Source organism: Gigantopelta aegis, chromosome 10, assembly GCF_016097555.1.
Source record: "Gigantopelta aegis isolate Gae_Host chromosome 10, Gae_host_genome, whole genome shotgun sequence".
Lineage (NCBI taxonomy): Eukaryota > Metazoa > Mollusca > Gastropoda > Neomphalida > Peltospiridae > Gigantopelta > Gigantopelta aegis.
In genome coordinates, this window is record NC_054708.1 from 1156048 (window position 1) to 1175023 (window position 18976).

At 35.4% G+C, this 18976-nt stretch overlaps 1 protein-coding gene across 1 annotated transcript in view; it reads left to right on the forward strand.

Moving 5' to 3' along the window:
- The window catches only part of LOC121382821 (CDK5 regulatory subunit-associated protein 2-like), a 56439-nt gene that overhangs the window by 14633 nt on the left and 22830 nt on the right, over positions 1-18976 (forward strand). The window contains exons 2-7 of the mRNA XM_041512443.1: positions 10693-10760; positions 13283-13347; positions 14319-14426; positions 15429-15505; positions 16238-16352; positions 17544-17657. Coding sequence (XP_041368377.1) covers positions 10693-10760; positions 13283-13347; positions 14319-14426; positions 15429-15505; positions 16238-16352; positions 17544-17657 — 547 coding nt within the window. The remainder of the gene's footprint in view (positions 1-10692; positions 10761-13282; positions 13348-14318; positions 14427-15428; positions 15506-16237; positions 16353-17543; positions 17658-18976) is intronic.

Genomic DNA, 18976 nt, shown 5'->3' on the forward strand with positions numbered 1-18976 from the left:
GCACTACAAGTAAATTAAAATTAAGCCTTAGATTTAAAACCAAATTGTTATAATTTTATTGTTGACATGTTTACATTAGATGAAATAATAAATTGATTTTGCCTTGCTGTTTTAAGATTTAATTTTAATAAGTATATTATTGCTATACTGGATGTGTGCATGCAATAAACTCTGGGCATAATAATTTGTAGAGACAACAGATTTGTAAGAAAGGGACATTGTAATGACTGTTTGTTTGGAGTAAGCGGGTTTGTGTACAGAGACACATTAAGTGGGCTAAGACTGTAATCTTTGACTCTTAGCTTTGTGACTCCTCATCCGTTGCCAAACAGGACTTGTGTTCAGTTTAGCTAACATGGCTGGCAGCAGTTTCTATAAACATTTGTTACATTCTTTCAACTTATCACATACTCTCTGGACACAAACGGTTTGTGCAGATCCATGGAGTTCAAACGTAACACCATCTTTTGTTCGTGTCTTTCACTTTCACTTTCTGCAATTCATGCACTGACAAGCACATGCATTATTAAGTTTTACAGTTGCATATTTCATAAGTCAAATTGCATGTGTGGTAAGAAATGTGATATTCACTGTAAATGATGGGATGAAAAGATAACCATGTGTGCCTTCAAATATTCATACAGTGCAACAAGTCGACCTTTACGGTAAGATTATCGATTGATTTAAAAACAAAATTGGCTTATGGTATTTTATTTACATTCGCATACACTGTAATTTATTAAATACAAACAAAATTTTCTGTTTAAGTATATTAATATTTCTGATTGACACTGCCTGTGTACTTTCAAATTCTAATAATAATGATATCAAACAAACAAAAAAAACCATCCACTAAAATTAACATTAAAGATACTGTTGCTAAAATATGTCACAGTATAACTAATTGTTGAAAATGTTGTTACTAAGGTCGACGATAGTCACTTTTCACACCCTTGTTTTGGCTTTGTACTTAATAAATATAGCATATCTTACCATAATTTCACTTGAAATCCATATTTCGTAAAAGGTAAAAAAAAATTAATCACAAGATTTTCTTCAAACACATTCAAGTGCATTAGTAATGTTCAAACAAAATATTTTCAATAGTAATTTTCAATGAAATTTTTCCAGCATTCTTAAAACAGAAATGTCATGTACCCAGTTTATGGTTATTGTAAGGAGATGCAAAGTGACGTCATTGGAATACTGATGTCATTCAAATTCAGAATTTGCAATATTATTACATTGCTTCGCCACATTAAAATAAAAACTGGTTGACCCGTCAAATTTCTATAACAAGTAGATAACGTTTACAGGTTGACATTTAATTTTTTTTTCATAATTCTGACAAGTTTTAAAAGATAAAAAATAAAAAGTACCATTTGTCAAATATATCATATCAAAATATTACCGTTGGATATGTTTTATTTATTGTGTACGAAGCCAAAACAAGGGTCCAAAAAGTTATTGTTGTCGACCTTAGTCGCACTGTTTATATATATATGTATATATATATATATAGTGTCACAGGGATTCTATAATACCCGTAACTGAATAAAACACAATTATCAAAATATCTCTCCTAACTGTATATCTATTAGATCTCTCTGTAACAGGCAGTTCAAAACTGCTTTGGCTCGTCTCTAGGTATGATCAGAGATACGATCTTATATAAAGTATATATTATTATAGCACGTTTAGTTCACTAGAAAACACAACAAAAACACAATACACTTTGGAATCTGTATTAACCTACGCTGACAAACGTACAGCCGTAGTAGTTAATTAATAACAACAATAATAACAACCCAGAACTGATCACTTAATTAGTTAATCTCTAGGTGTCTAGTTTACACAATATGCGAATCACTTCACCGTGACACAACACCCACACGTGTGATAATTGAGAAACGCTTCTAGGAGAAGTTAATTAATAAAGGAATTACCACTCTATTCCTAACTGGTTAATTTTTATTTAACCCTTACTACTCGTTCAGTAACGTGTGATAATTGAGAAACGCTGCCAGGAGAACTTAATTAATAAAGGAATTACAACACTATTCGTAACTGGTTAATTTTTAATTAACCCTTAACTACTCATTCAGTAACCTTGTAAAACAGAATTACCTATCACAATAAAGACAATAACCTACAGTTTACCTAGGTCTTCTAGGATGACTGGCTAAGCTTTATATTACCAAATACTCGTATAATGTTAGAACAAAAAGTCTACGATTTACTTCGTCAGATGACCGAAGACACTGTCTAAAGAATATTGGTATAATACAGTATTAAAATATGTAAAAGTCACATCAATCACATCAAGGTTATACAACAGAGCAGAAATAAAATATTTACCAAAGTCCAAACGGACACGTTCCCCCGGGATACCTTCCTTTTTGGTTCTCCCCGATATCTCTAAAAAAACTAGCTATTTATTATAAAATCAGAAATTCGCCTGTGGGTACAAGGCGGTCCTCCCCCTATCATCTGATATTCCACCTCTCCCAGAGACGCATTTTTCTCTTTGATCGCCAGACGTACTGACGCCATCGTCGCCAAATGACGGTTGTAAAAACCGCACTCGCAGAGGTATTACGTAACTACTGGCCACATGGCTCCCACACCTGCTCTGGGTGTGTATTAGGCGTACCGATCGAGGACTGTCACGCAGAAGTATTACGTAACAAGTTGCCCACCAGGCTAAGTGCAATGAACTGCACACAGCCCTCTAACACAATTAATATCGCCACAGGCGAAAAGAAATTAAGAGCATGTACCGTCACATATAGCAATGCCTATAGTATGTAAAATGTTTACCAAATGTTACAGATGCACTCCTGATCCATTGGATGTCATTTATTTTACAACTAGTTAATACACTTATTAATTTCACTTTTGCTTTGCTTTTAAAACAAGTTAAAATAAATATAATAGTATCTACTGTAGCTACCTGTTTACATGGCGTGGGCGTACTTGAAAGCGCACTGAATCACACCAGCTTACATGTGAAACCGAACAAACTGAGAAATACATAGTTTTACAGATTTAGTCTTATCTAGTGACTTGCTTAGTGCAGGTGACCACATGGACAGGTTTGATTGGTAAAAGCACCCAGTGTTCTGTACGCAATATCTGTACACACAAGAAAGAAACCTCACTGATGAAGGTTCTATGGTTGCTTGCACATTGCTGCAGAACACATTGTCTTGTGACGGAGAAACTGTACACACAAAGAAAGAAAATTGTAGCACCTCACTACAGGACACCGTGTCTTGTGGCCTGTCTTGTGGCTCTGCCAGCTGCTAAGTGATTACTCTGCATGTGTAGAAGATCAGGGCCAATCTGGTGATGAGGATCAAGTGTTGATAGAGTTTGTAAAACATCTCCACTATCTTACACAGGAGTCAATCTGGGTCACTTCTCAGGCTGGCACACACACTGATAAATAACGATAGTCACGGCAAGTGAACAAACTAAGATAATTAGAAGAACCCACTACTCTTGTTTTTGTGTTTCCCCTGCTCACAGATAGAGGCAGTGTTGTGGTAGATACGGCCCTGCTCACAGATAGAGGCAGTGTTGTGGTAGATACGGTCCTGCTCACAGATAGAGGCAGTGTTGTGGTTGATAACGGCCCTGCTCACAGATAGAAGCAGTGTTGTGGTTGATACGGCCCTGCTCACAGATAGAGGCAGTGTTGTGGTTGATAACGGCCCTGCTCACAGATAGAGGCAGTATTGTGGTAGAAGCGGCCCTGCTCACATATAGAGGCAGTGTTGTGGTAGATAACGGCCCTGCTCACATATAGAGGCAGTGTTGTGGTAGATACGGCACTCAGGAATACGTTTGAAGACTGCTAGTTGATCCATTGACAAAATACAAGTGTATGTAAATCTTAGTACCTGAGCAGTGCTTTCAGTGTGCTCCTAGTGGTCTTGCCAAATAAAATATTCCTAACCCAACCAGTGCCCCACAAGTAATACAAAACCTGATTTAGGTACTGTCCTGTCCAGATAAATGCATATAAAAGATAACTTGCTGTATTTGTAGGCTATGTCCCAGGGAGCAGGTTTCATCTCTGATTATCTGTCTGTCTGTCTGTTTCATCATGTCTCTCTCGATCAGGAATAGCCTTAGTTTAAAATGTGCTGAGGTGTCATAATTGAAATGTTACCATTTTCTTTTCTTGAAGATTTTAACAAAACATTTGAATTATTTTGTATTGATGATGGACATTGAGATGTTTAACTTTCTGTTTAGTGGGTACATTGAGGTTTTTAACTGTAAACTGGAATGTGCAATGATTCTCTGTACATGAAGGTTGAAGTCAGCCTGTGTTTAGTGGGTACATTGAGGTTTTTAACTGTAAACTGGAATGTGCAATGATTCTCTGTACATGAAGGTTGAAGTCAGCTTGTATTTAATTGTACATTGAGGTTTTTAACTGTAAACTGAAATGTGCAATGATTCTCTGTACATGAAGGTTGAAGTCGGCCTATGTTTAGTGGGTACATTGAGGTTTTTAACTTTCCTGTAAAGTGGAATGTGTAATGATTCTGTTAGTCGGTTAGCCTGTGTTTAGTGGGTACATTCCTGCTGTAAGCAGTACATAATCACTGTCATTACCTGGCTTAACTTGAGAATTATCTCAAACAGTTTGTTGACTATCGCCTTGGGGCTTTACAATATGTCTGCTGTGTGCAGTTACTGCAGGTAACTCTGACATGAATATATCTTTTATACATCGGTTCAAATTTAATAACAATCAGTATTGCTGGAGTTGTCTTTGTCTTGTCAACCAGCACATCCCCAGCAATATCTTTGTCGTAAGCATACATTGTATTTTTAGATTTTAATTTTTTTATATATATGTATGCAACTTAAACATTTACTAATGAAACTGCAAGTCTTACCTCAATATACCTGTTACAGTGTTAGTAGTTAGTACACATACAGGAGTATAGGTCTTAGTAAGCAGATGAACAAAATAAAGTGGTGAAGAAATAACTGCAATATGTATGAATTCATTTGTAAATATTTATTAATGGCACTATTTTTAAATGTGTGTAAAACATTTTAGTTCCAACAGTTTAATACACACATTTTGTTGAGGTAAATTTATATGTACATTCATTTTTAAATTGTAAATGCTGGATTTAATTTTTGTGCTTGTTTCGATGAAATATTCTTGTGACCATGTTTGTTGATTCCATAATTCAGCCAGGATGATTCATTTACTTGACTGCGTGTGTGATCGGAAAACTTTAAATGTGCAGCTGGCTGTGATAGAGGAGGCTGCAGCCGTTCAAATTGATAACTCAGGAAATACACTATGACATGATATCTCCGGGAAGATTGATTTCTAAAAATAGACGTCTTCATCTTAGGGTACATGCTGTGTCATCACCAGTGTTTTACTTTCTCAATTTAACAAAACCCAACATTATTTTATTCTTTTATTTTTGAAATCTTCTCCATGTGAAAGCTGGTTTTAATAGTTGGGTCAATGGCAGATCACAGAAACTGGTTTATTAGTCCCCAATCGGAGCAGTCAAACTATAGGTTTAGTGTCTGTTCTTCTGTCAATCTGTCCATCCATCTGTCTCACATATAGTTTTCCAAACTTTTTTTCGCAGTGCTTCAAGATATTGAGTTTTATCATATAGAGTTACAGATCAAGTTTGACTTTCTTGGGGATTACTGGCCTCGGTGGCATCGTGGTTAGGCCATCGGTCTACAGGCTGGTAGGTACTGGGTTTGGATCCCAGTCAAGGCATGGGATTTTTAATCCAGATACCGACTCCAAACCCTGAGTGAGTGCTCCGCAAGGCTCAATCGGTAGGTGTAAACCACTTGCACCGACCAATGATCAATAACTGGTTCAACAAAGGCCATGGTTTGTGCTATCCTGCCTGTGGGAAGCGCAAATAAAAGATCCCTTGCTGCTAATCGGAAAGAGTAGCCCATGTAGTGGCAACAGCAGGTTTCCTCTCAAAATCTGTGTGGTCCTTAACCATATGTTTGATGCCATATAACCGTAAATAAAATGTGTTGAGTGTGTCGTTAAATACAAACATTTCTTTCTTTCTTAGGGATTGGTCCATTTTTGACACAGTTATGACCCTTGAACTTGGGAGATAAGAATATTTGTTGTGTCTGGTTGGAGCATGAATGGCTTTAGCAGTACTCTTAGACATGGAACATTTTGTTGTTAAAAATCTTGATTAGCGATATTTCTAGTCAATTGGAAAATGATTAGCAACTACTGTTTAATGTTTTAGAATTGTGTAGCAATCTCTGAAACCTGCATAGTGAATTGCGACACGATACTGAACAAAATGTTCCATCTCAGAATGCTTGTTATGGATTTGGAGGAAAGTGGAGATGTCTTAGTAGATAACTGTTTGTTGTTAAAGGTTTGCTGATGTATTAAAAGTAAAAATTACAACATGTCTCAACAAAAATAGAATAAATAAAATAATAATAATATTTGGATAATGCTACTGATAAAATACAGCAAATAGTTTATGATCATCAGGCCCCACCTCCAGCCACCAGGAGGGTGCAGTCAACAAATAAAATAGTTCCTTGGCTATTTTGTTTGCTTGTATTTTTCCTTCAAAACAAATGTTTTGTTTTTTTGTCCAATTATTGTTAGTAGGTTTTTATGAACAACATATATAACAAAGTACTTGCTTGCTCAGTTTTACAGTGATATTTCCTGGTTGTTCCTGTTAAAGTGCATAACACAGGCAAACACTGGAACTCAGTAGAGTTAGGGATGGTGATTGCTTTTTTACACATCAATTGCTTGCTGAATTTGCTTTCACTCACTAAGTGTATACATGATTGTGTATAAACTCCTGCATTTTTAAAAATATGTATTCCTTTTATGGGGAAATTAAACAAAAAGTTATTGTTTTATGTTTTTCCCATTTGGAACTAAAATGTCAACTAGTGTAGAGAATAAGTACCACACTTACCTAGATAACCTACAAGAGAAAGACTTGGTGAATGAACTAGAGAATAAGTACTATACGTACCTAGATAACCTACAAGATAAAGACTTAGTGAATGAACTTGAGAATAAGTACTATACATACCTAGATAAGAAAGACTTGGTGAATGAATTAGATAATAAGTACTACATATACCTAGATAATCTACAAGATAAAGACTTAGTCATTGAACTAGAGAATAAGTACTACAAATACCTAAATAACCTACAAGATAAAGACTTGGTGAATGAACTAGAGAATAAGTACTATACATACCTAGATAAACTACAAGATAAAGAATTAGTGTATGAACTAGAGAATAAGTAATATACACTAGAGAATAAGTACTACATATACCTAGATAACCTACAAGATAAAGACTTGGTGAATGAACTAGAGAATAAGTACTATACATACCTAGATAACCTACAAGATAAAAACTTGGTGAATGAACTAGAGAATAAGTACTTCGCATACATAGATAACCTACAAGATAAAGACTTAGTGCATAAACTAGAGAATAAGTACTACATATACCTAGATAACCTATAAAATAAAGACTTAGTGCATGAACTAGAGAATAAGTACTACATATACCTAGATAACCTATAAAATAAAGACTTAGTGAATAAACTAGAGAATAAGTACTACATATACCTAGATAACCTACAAGATAAAGACTTAGTGCATAAACTAGAGAATAAGTACTACATATACCTAGATAACCTATAAAATAAAGACTTAGTGCATGAACTAGAGAATAAGTACTACATATACCTAGATAACCTACAAGATAAAGAATTAGTGTATGAACTAGAGAATAAGTACTACATATATCTAGATAACCTACAAGATAAAGACAGTCAATGAACTAGAGAATAAGTACTACAAATACCTAAATAACCTACAAGATAAAGACTTGGTGAATCGACTAGAGAATAAGTACTATACATACCTAGATAACATACAAGATAAAGAATTAGTGTATGAACTAGAGAATAAGTACTTCACATACCTAGATAACCTACAAGATAAAGACTTAGTGTATGAACTAGAGAATAAGCACTACATATACCTAGATAACCTACAAGATAAAGAATTCGTGTATGAACTAGAGAATAAGTACTTCGCATACCTAGATAACCTACAAGATAAAGACTTAGTGTATGAACTAGAGAATAAGCACTACATATACCTAGATAACCTACAAGATAAAGACTTAGTGTATGAACTAGAGAATAAGTACTTCGCTAGATAACCTACAAGATAAAGACTTAGTGTATGAACTAGAGAATAAGTACTTCGCATACCTAGATAACCTACAAGATAAAGACTTAGTATATGAACAAGTATATGAACTAGAGAATAAGTACTACATTTACCTAGATAACCAACAAGATAAAGACTTAGTGTAGGAACTTGATTCCATTTGTGTGTACCGTGCAGGCGTTTTAGTTTGTATTTCTTGTTTCTACTCTGCCTGACTGGGGGGTATTGGGATTTAAAGCAAACATATACCGTACCCAGTAGTTACACATTGTTCAGGAAATGCAAAGTAGCTATCAGATTTGGTATTATTAATGGCATTTGTGATAGATTATCTGTTTTGTTATCAGTGGTGTATTCAGGTGGACAGCGTGTTGAAGTCTTGTCTCATTTACCTGTGATAACTGACTGTATCTGATCTCCAGGTTGAATCATTGTAACAGTCTTATACCACTGGGGTCACGACGTGTCAGTCAGTATTGAACAGTGCCATTTGTGTGTGACTGATCATCATAGCGTGTCTAGATAATGTCATCCACACTGACACAAGCTAGATAATCTCATTACATTATCGGTAAATTATCGTATCTTAGTTTTTAGGTCATGTTGCAATTTGTTTTCATCTGCTGTCATTGTCATGTGTAAACTTTTCACATTTTTTACTATTTCTCCAAAACTATCTGACCAATTCCAACCACATTTTGTGGAAAGCTTCCTTGGCACACGGAGAAACATATTTGTGAAATTGGTCATTCTGACACGCACACACGCACATGCAGATACACAAACACATACATGTGCGAACACACACATATGGAGGGTCTGAGGAGCGGAACCCAAAACGGAAAAATTAAGTAAATTAAAAAAAAAATTCTTTACTTCCAGAAATGCTGCATAGATATATTTAAAGGTCAATAGATGGTTTAGTTAATTATGTCATTAATGTTGGGTCCCCCATTTGTCCCTCAGGATGGGTGGAAGTTTACTATAGTTATTACAGAGAAATGCATTTAAAGTGTTATTTCTTCACTTTCTTCTTCAAAACTACTTGACCAATTTCCGACCACATTTTGGGGGAAACTCCCTTGACACATGAATTTTATTTTTTAATGAATTTGGTATGTTTGCTAAAAGGAGAAAATTAATGCAAATTAATCTTCCACTAAAACTAGACCCAATTCAAACCAAATTATGTTTGAAGCTTTCTTGGCACATGGAAAAACTAATTTCGTGAATTTAGTAATTCTGCACCCCCACCCACCCAAACTGGTGTAAGTACAGGGCACAAAAGGGAAATATTAAGCCAGTTTATAAAACTCTTCTTTACTTCCAGAAATGCTATGACTGAATACGTTTCATTTATTAATGTCAGGTCCCCCCTATGTGAATTTCATTAATGTTGGAGGGCCCCTGTTTGTGTTTGGGGAAGGGTGAAGTTTCCTAGAGTTGTATAGAGAAATGCATTTAAACTAATTTATTCACAAGTACTAGACCATTTCCAAGTACATTTCCTTCACCCATGGAAAAACAAAATCATTCTGACATGAAAAATAAATGTTGTGTCCATATGGGCCTCATGTTTTCATTAGAAGTACTTTGTGTACAGTTGCATGTAATATTTTGTTTTTAAAATGATCCCCAAAACTAAAAGCACTTTTACATATGTACTAAGTATTATTCCTACATATGTGGGTATCTTCAAAAGAGGAGACTGAGAAGTATACAGCAGGCATCTCTCTCTGCTGATTTCACAGAGGTGTATAATTGTAAGTATGAAAAATATACGGAAGTGTTATCCCAGTAATAGAGCCAACAGTTGATGCCCACTAATGAAGACATTGTGTGTGATACTGTTTGTTGTATTAATTAACCTGTGTGTGCAGGTTCTATTGTTAACGTGTATAATTCATGCAAGTTGTTAACAAAGTGGCTGTAGTTCCAGCCTAACTTAGTGTTTCTAGTGTTCTGTCGGAATCTGAATGATTTCTTCTAAATATTTTGTTAATAGTCGTTCATTATAAACTGTTATTTGGGCCTGTAAGATATGAGTCCTATAATGTTACCTGTGCAGCATGTTCAGCTACATTTTGAATTTCGTGTATGACAGTATTATTTTACTATTACGGTAAAATTAATCTTTATAAAATTAATCTTTTTTGCAGTATCTTGATTTTGATAATTTCTATACTAAAATATATTTAATGCCAAAACCTTATAAATTATACATCAGTTGAAAAAATATGGTGGGTATTTGACATTAATAATAATAATAAATAAATAATAAATTTCTAACATTCTTGTCATTGATATATTAATTTTCTCAAACACACTGCTCAGCTAACAGCATCTAAGATCTTTGATAATACTATAGATGTACATGTATTCTTGTTTAAGCAATATTCAGTGTGTTTTTCTTTGTTTTTAGTTCCAATCCAGATTTCCTTCCTGACATTACTGGCAACCATTTTGAATATGCTGATGGATCGGTACCAAGTAAGTAGTAGTCGTTCATGTTCACATCAACTTGCTGTTAGTCAGTTGGGTGTATTTTGCTTTCTGGCTGTTTGCACTGATTACAGATTGAGATGGCTGCTACAGCCTGTATTTAACTCTTCAAACAGCCTACACATTATACATAGGCTTCTCATTAGTATAGCAGTTATTTTAATCTGCTGATTATACACTATAGCTATATGATGCATTTGGTTTTCAGTTTGAATGATATTGCCAGGATTTGAACTTAACAAAGGCACTGATGACAATATCACTACCTGTGGTATGAACTGTGATAAATCAGGGTCTTTACTGATGACAATATCACTACCTGTGGTATGAACTGTGATAAATCAGGGTCTTTACTGATGACATTATCACTACCTGTGGTATGAACTGTGATAAATCAGGGTCTTTACTGATGACAATATCACTACCTGTGGTATGAACTGTGATAAATCAGGGTCTTTACTGATGACATTATCATTACCTGTGGTATGAACTGTAATAAATCAGGGTCTTTACTGATGACAATATCACTACCTGTGGTATGAACTGTGATAAATCAGGGTCTTTACTGATGACATTGTTTTTTTCACTGAATAAAAACGATTGCTTTGGTTGAAGGGATAATTTTAGGGTTTAATTTTATGTTTATTTGTTACCAAGGTTACTTGTTTAAAATTTCAGTAAGCAGGCTCAAACTTACCATCAGGAAGCATTTTGCCTCTAGGTAAAACTTTTAAAGGTCTACATTTATCAAAAACGTAATTCACTATTGTTTGGTATCTACAATATCTTTTACAATATATATGAAGTATCAATAAAATAAACATGTTTGGGCTGTACATAACGATATCCTGAACATCGCCCGAAGACAAAAACAGATAGGCCTACCGAATGTTAATGCGATTTTTTCTAAAAAATATTTTTCCTACATTTATTGTTTTACGACTGTCGTTACTGCGACATTTACACCATCCGACCACAAATTGTTGAGAACAAACATACATCAGTGTTATTCTGTTCATTACAACGGAATTCATACCTTCCGACACCGACAGAGCAAATTAGGAATAAACGTGCATCCGACGCCCGAAAACACCTCTTTACAACGACATTACATAATGACAGATACCGTAGCATATTGGCAGTACACACATAACCACTTAGATTCCTTGATCTCGTAGTGAGCCGACTGTGTCTGCGAAATCTGTAGACATGTATTGCTTTTGCAAATAAGCCTTTAGTTAACCAGTTAAAGGATTAACTTCGAACAATAAAATCTTCTATTTTCATATTTTGTAAACGAAATAGGTACCAATCGTAGATGTCTGTAACCAAGTAATGATTAGACTGATGATGAATGCGCCTTGTTTAATATATTTAATGATGTGTATTTGTTGTTTTTAATAATAATTGCAATAGAACCGAGCATTTAAATGCTATCCAGTTAATATTAATTAGTATTTTTTCTGAAAAATATTTTTCCTACATTTATTTTTTTAACATATATAAATGCATCGTGTTGAGGTGTATCTTTGTGCCAAATATGAACAATGTACACCTTGGCATTAACATTAGGGCTCTGTTTTTGTCTCTGGAAGTACCCCTAATGGATTTTCTCCTTCTTCCTCACCAATCGAGGTAGCATTAGAATAAATAGACAAATGCGACAAGTATGAAACGTCCGATAAGAATGAGCTATTTTCCGAAGACTCATTACATGCTGTCACCATGCTAACCTACTAATGAATGAGTGGAATTCACCTGATGCTACGTCACAGGTCAGATGCGGGTCAAATTGACTGGATCTGTGGTTTTTTCCCCGAGCGTTTTACAAAAAGTCGCTTTATTAATGATTGGGGTGGTATTTTTGTTTTTTATGGTTAATAATGTAATCTTTATGTATTTTTTTTATATACTGTGTATTAATAATGTGCCATGATTGTGGACCTTTAAACAGTGCTGTAACTAAAACTTTTAAACAGTGCTGTAACTAAAACTTTCTTAACGTTTAACCTCTCGATATTGCCCATATACTGGTAGGCTGACATATCAAATATTACATTGTTTACCATTTTCATCTTTCATCCATTTGTTTGGACTTGATTATATTTAAGTATAGCAGGGATTCTAGATTATGGGCTAGTAAATAAATACTATTGCCGCGCCCGACAGCCAGTGAATTGTTTTGAGTCAAATGTTGCAGTTAAGTCTATTTTGTAAATATGAATATCCTGCCCCCACCCCAACCCCCCAGTTTTTAAGCTCTGTCTCCCTCTTTAGGTGACATATCTGATTATTGTTATTATTTAGTAAAATTGTATTACGAAAAGTAAAGTAGGGCTAGTGAATTTTTAATCGTGGCTAGTAAATGTTTTTAATCACTGATCCCATGGCTAGTGGATTTTATAAAAATTCCAGAAGCCCTGTATAGTGTGGTTAATTTAAATTTTGATGCTGTTTTCAAATGATTTACACACGTGTACACCTGTTTACTTTGTGTTCCTTTGTTCTAGTGGTAGCGAAGAGCAATGGTAGAATGAGCCCAATTAGAGCCAGAACAATGAAAGAATATGATCAGGTATGTGGAAAATGACATTTTCATTTAAATAGACGAAAACAATGTAATTTGTGAGGGATGCAGTTTATTCGTTTATCTATCATCATGCATGTAAATTAAAGCTTACTTAATTCATTAAGGACACACTTTCAGCAGATGTTGTCAGTTCATTAGGACACTTTCAGCAGATGTTGTCAGTTCATTAGGACACACTTTCAGCAGATGCTGTCAGTTCATTAGGACACACTTTCAGCAGATGTTGTCAGTTCATTAGGACACACTTTCAGCAGATGCTGTCAGTTCATTAGGACACACTTTCAGCAGATGCTGTCAGTTCATTTGGACACACTTTCAGCAGATGCTGTCAGTTCATTAGGACACACTTTCAGCAGATGTTGTCAGTTCATTTGGACACACTTTCAGCAGATGCTGTCAGTTCATTAGGACACACTTTCAGCAGATGCTGTCAGTTCATTAGGACACACTTTCAGCAGATGCTGTCAGTTCATTAGGACACACTTTCAGCAGATGCTGTCAGTTCATTTGGACACACTTTCAGCAGATGCTGTCAGTTCATTTGGACACACTTTCAGCAGATGCTGTCAGTTCATTTGGACACACTTTCAGCAGATGCTGTCAGTTCATTAGGACACACTTTCAGCAGATGCTGTCAGTTCATTAGGACACATTTTCAGCAGATGCTGTCAGTTCATTTGGACACACTTTCAGCAGATGTTGTCAGTTCATTAGGACACACTTTCAGCAGATGCTGTCAGTTCATTAGGACACACTTTCAGCAGATGCTGTCAGTTCATTAGGACACACTTTCAGCAGATGCTGTCAGTTTATTAGAACATGCTTTCAGCAGATTATCTGATATTGATATTGAATATTGAGAAGGCCTAGTAAGTTGTGTAACTTATGTTTAATCCATTTGTTCTTTAAAAAGCAATAAAATATGTTTCAATCAATATTGATCTCTATGTTTGCAGCATATTGCGGAGTTGAAGAAAGAGAATTTCAGCCTCAAACTACGGATCTATTTTCTGGAGGAACGCATGCAGCAGAAGTTTGGAAATGAGGAAGATGTCTTTAAGACCGTAATGAGATTATTTTTACTGTTTTACATGTTCGAGTTTACGTTGTACATTTGAAAAAAAAGAAAGAAAGAAAGAAATGTTTTATTTAACAACTCACTCAACACATTTTATTTACATATGATTAAGGATCACACAGATAGAGAGAGAGGAAACCCGCTGTCGCCACTTCATGAGCTACTCTTTTTGATTAGCAGCAAGGGTTCTTTTATATGCACCAACCCACAGACAGGATAGTACATACCACGGCCTTCGATATAGCAGTCGTGGTGCACTGGCGTGAACGAGAAATAGCCTAATGGGCCCACTAACGGGGATCGATCCCAGACCAACTGTGCATCGAGTGAGTTGTACATTTGATGGTTGTTTTAATGTTGATTTGATTTTAAAACATGTTGTGACCTACATTTGACATGTTTGTCTGTTCCGTAATTGACCATGCTTCATTTAGAGGTGTTATTATATTCATATGTGTAGTTTCAATATTGATTTGATTTAAAAACATGTTGTGACCTACATTTGACATGTTTGTCTGTTCCGTAATTGACCATGCTTCATTTAGAGGTGTTATTATATTCATATGTGTAGTTTCAATATTGATCTTGTGTTGAAACACATTCACACTTCCATTTGAAGGGACTGCATTTTATTTGCACAAGTAGAAAATTAAGAAATATTTCCACTGACCTGGGATACTAGTAGCCTAAAAACGTTACTAGTTTCCATGAAAACCGCCCCCCAGTAATCCTACCATTACTGGTTGGAACCATGTGTCTCACAGAATTGCAGCACTTGTGGCCGACCGTGAAGAAAACAGACTTGAGTATGACTGCATAATAGTGACACTGGAGCATATTGAACTGGTCTGAAATGAAGGCCTGAGTGTTAGCTTCTATCCCTGATGTTCAAACAACCTTCATGTTATTGTAGTCTGTATTAATTAAGTAAAGATGTATTGTGTGTAGAGTGATGTGTGTCATGGTGTTTGATCTGCATGTTTTACAGAACATTGAACTCAAGGTTGAGGTGGAGAGTCAGAAAAGGGAGCTGCTGGATAAACACGAGCTCATACAGAAAGCCAGGTGAGTGACCTAGTTTCTTGAACAGAAAGCCAGGTGAGTGACCTAGTTTCTTGTACAGGAAGCCAGGTGAGTGACCTTTCTTGTACAGAAAGCCAGGTGAGTGACTTACTTTCTTGTGCAGAAAGCCAGGTGAGTGACCTAGTTTCTTGAACAGAAAGCCAGGTGAGTGACCTACTTTCTTGTACTGAAAGCCAGGTGAGTGACCTACTTTCTTGTACAGAAAGCCAGGTGATTGACCTAGTTTTTTTGTAGAATTTTATAGATGTATTTCATTACAGGTTTTTAAAAAAGTACATGTAAAAATATATGTTTCCACTGAAACCACCTTAAAATTTTAAATTACATAAAAATATTTAACGTTTCGTCAAAAACCAACATACTCAGGAAAATAAACTTTCCAGGTTTTTAGGAAATATGGCAGCAAAATGTAATACTTTTCACAATTTGACTCAAATGTTGGATATAGAATAAAGCAAGTGTGTTACAGAATTATATATTCCAGATTATATATTCCAGGTTAGTACAGCATAACATTTTGGTATCTCTTTCATAAATACCTGCAAGTTGAATGTTTGGATACATATATGTTTTGTAATCTGTTATAAAACATGTATACATGGATAAATAAGTACAAGTTACATGTGTATGTAAAACGGTGCTCATTTTAGAGGAAGTGTTAATTAATTCAAACATTATCAGAAGCCAATGTAAATTGTTTTTGTCTGTTTGTAGCACTGCAATGGAAAGTTTGACAAGCAAACACAACCAGGATCTGAAAAATCTGGCGAACCAGTATGAATCAGAGCTGAAGAGACTGAGAGAGGAAAGTGAGAGACAAAACCAGCAGGTTTGTATGTTTTCCGAACCTTCAAAACAAACCATATTGGTTTACTATCTCACTTCTGATTTCAATTAATATATAGAGGTTATTGCTAGAGTGTTTTTCGGTATCGTCAATATCATATATTAAGAATAAAAATTGTATTATGCCATCCTTTGACGAGCATAATACATTATTTTTATTCCTAATATATGATATTGACGATACTGAAACACACGATGGTAATAATCTCTTTATCGTATAATCTCAAGCTTAATACAACGTGTTTTTGTAATACAATTTTTAATCCTAATATGATATTGATGATACCGAAAAATACTGGTAATAATATATATATATATATATATTGTTTTGACTGATGACATGGATAAAGTGAGATTAATTATTAGTGTACCATCTGTAGTCTCTTTCAAACAAAATAACTTAGTCATGTAACAGAGTAGCAAAGTTCGTCAATAACACAAATATAACTGGAGTCATTTTGTTCAACTTAGTGAACACTATGAGAGACTAACTGCCCCCAGTTCGTATCTTATGTTTGATGCCTTGTCTGAACTATGATACATTGTGTTTATATAAATAGATTAAATGTTTAGAGAAGGACATTTGGGGAGACCAGGTTCTATTTTTACTGAGTGTGTTGCCTTCGTTAAATAAAGATTATTATTATTATGATGATGATTATTATTATTATAATTGACATATCACATATGACAAATGAGGGCATTCTGCATTGTGTTTAGTACAGTCAGTGGAGTTTGAAAGAAAGAAATGTTTTATTTAACGATGCACTCAACACATTTTATTTTATGGTTATATGGCGTCAGACACATGGTTAAGGACCACACAGAGTTTGAGAGGAAACCCGCTGTCGCCACTACATGGGCTACTCTTTCCGATTAGCAGCAAGGGATCTTTTATTTGCACTTCCCACAGGCAGGATAGCACAAACCATAGCCTTTGTTGAACCAGTTATGGATCACTGGTTGGTGCAAGTGGTTTACACCTACCCATTGAGCCTTGCGGAGCACTCACTCAGGGTTTGGAGTCGGTATCTGGATTAAATATCCCATGCCTTGACTGGGATCCGAACCCAGTACCTACCAGCCTGTAGACCGATGGCCTAACCCCGACGCCACCGAGGTTGGTTTCAGTGGAGTTTGTGAATATTTTTTACATTACCTTGTTTTATTACAGGATTATGGGCAAATGGTTGAGGAGCTGAAGGCAGCACATGACTCGATAGGAAAACTGGAAACCCAGCTAGAGACCGAGGTACAGAGAGGCAAGGACTTGCTGCAGCAAATACAGGTTAATACTTAACATCTCATTTACCACCAGATATACAGCAATTACAGGTTAATACTTAACATCTCATTTACCACCAGATACTGTAAAACGGGTAATATTCGCGGGAGTAAATTTTCGCGACCAGTCAATTATAGCCATTTCGCGGTTTGTAATTTTCGCGTAGTCGTGTGTTTGGGTTTTTTTTTTTCTCAAGTCAGTAAAAAAGAAGGAAATAAAGAATGCAAAAGAACAAATGCAATACTGCATACTTTTTAATCCACAAAGATAAAAGAACTGTGACTGACTTAGCCTAATAGTATTTGACCAATAACCAAGTGGTACAATCACATGCATTTTATCTCGAGATGGCCGCTTGGCTCATGCACAATGAATGACTGTAATCTCGAATGTGGATTAATCAACTCTCCCGTAAGTGTTCTAATTAATAAATTTCTGTTGTTGAAAACGTCTCACCTATTTTGTTTGTGTACACACATTCTCAAAACTACCAACGAATTAGGCTTATGTCAAGACATTGGAATGAGTCAGTCATTTCGATTGGTCAGATAAAACTAGCAGGATGTACTAATTTCTAAACGTTTACTTACGAATTAATATACAAAATTGACTTAGAAAATGTTTGTTAAAAAATATTTTAGTTTCAGTCTTCACAAAAGTTCTGTTACGTTAATATGGCAGGTTCATTTCTACATTGGTTAAAAAAAAATGCTACTAAGCCTGAAACTGTTGATTTACCCGACCCCTTAATGTGTTCAATGATTGAAGGTGTTCAGTGTACACAGGCCGCAAATGATGCAGTTGATAAGTTAAACTCTGTAACAAATCGAAAAAGAAAACGTGGTGACAATGAAATGTACGATGCAGAACAGAGAGCAAAAATTGCTAAACTAGCCATAGATATTGGACCAACAAAAGCTGCCAAAAAACTGTCGGGGACACTGGCAAAAAATATTAATGAAAGCACAGTCCGGTGAATCAAATCGGCTTACCTACGGAAGATGAAACAGGCTAATTATGGCATGCCGATATCGACACTATCCAAAGGAAAACGTGGTCCACCACCAATGTTGGGTGAAAAACTAGATGGAAAAGTACAGGACTGGATACGTAAAGTTCGTTTATCAGGTGGAATTGTAAATTCAAGAACTGTTATGGGTGGCATTGAAGGCATTGTGACAAAGTTCGACAGAAACCGACTGCAGAAGTATGGAGGCCATGTTAATGTGAAAGTAACCCTGGCCAAATCAATTCTTGATAGAATGGGATTTGTCAAAAGAAAGGGAACCAAAGATTCGAAGAAACTTCCAGATGACTTTGAT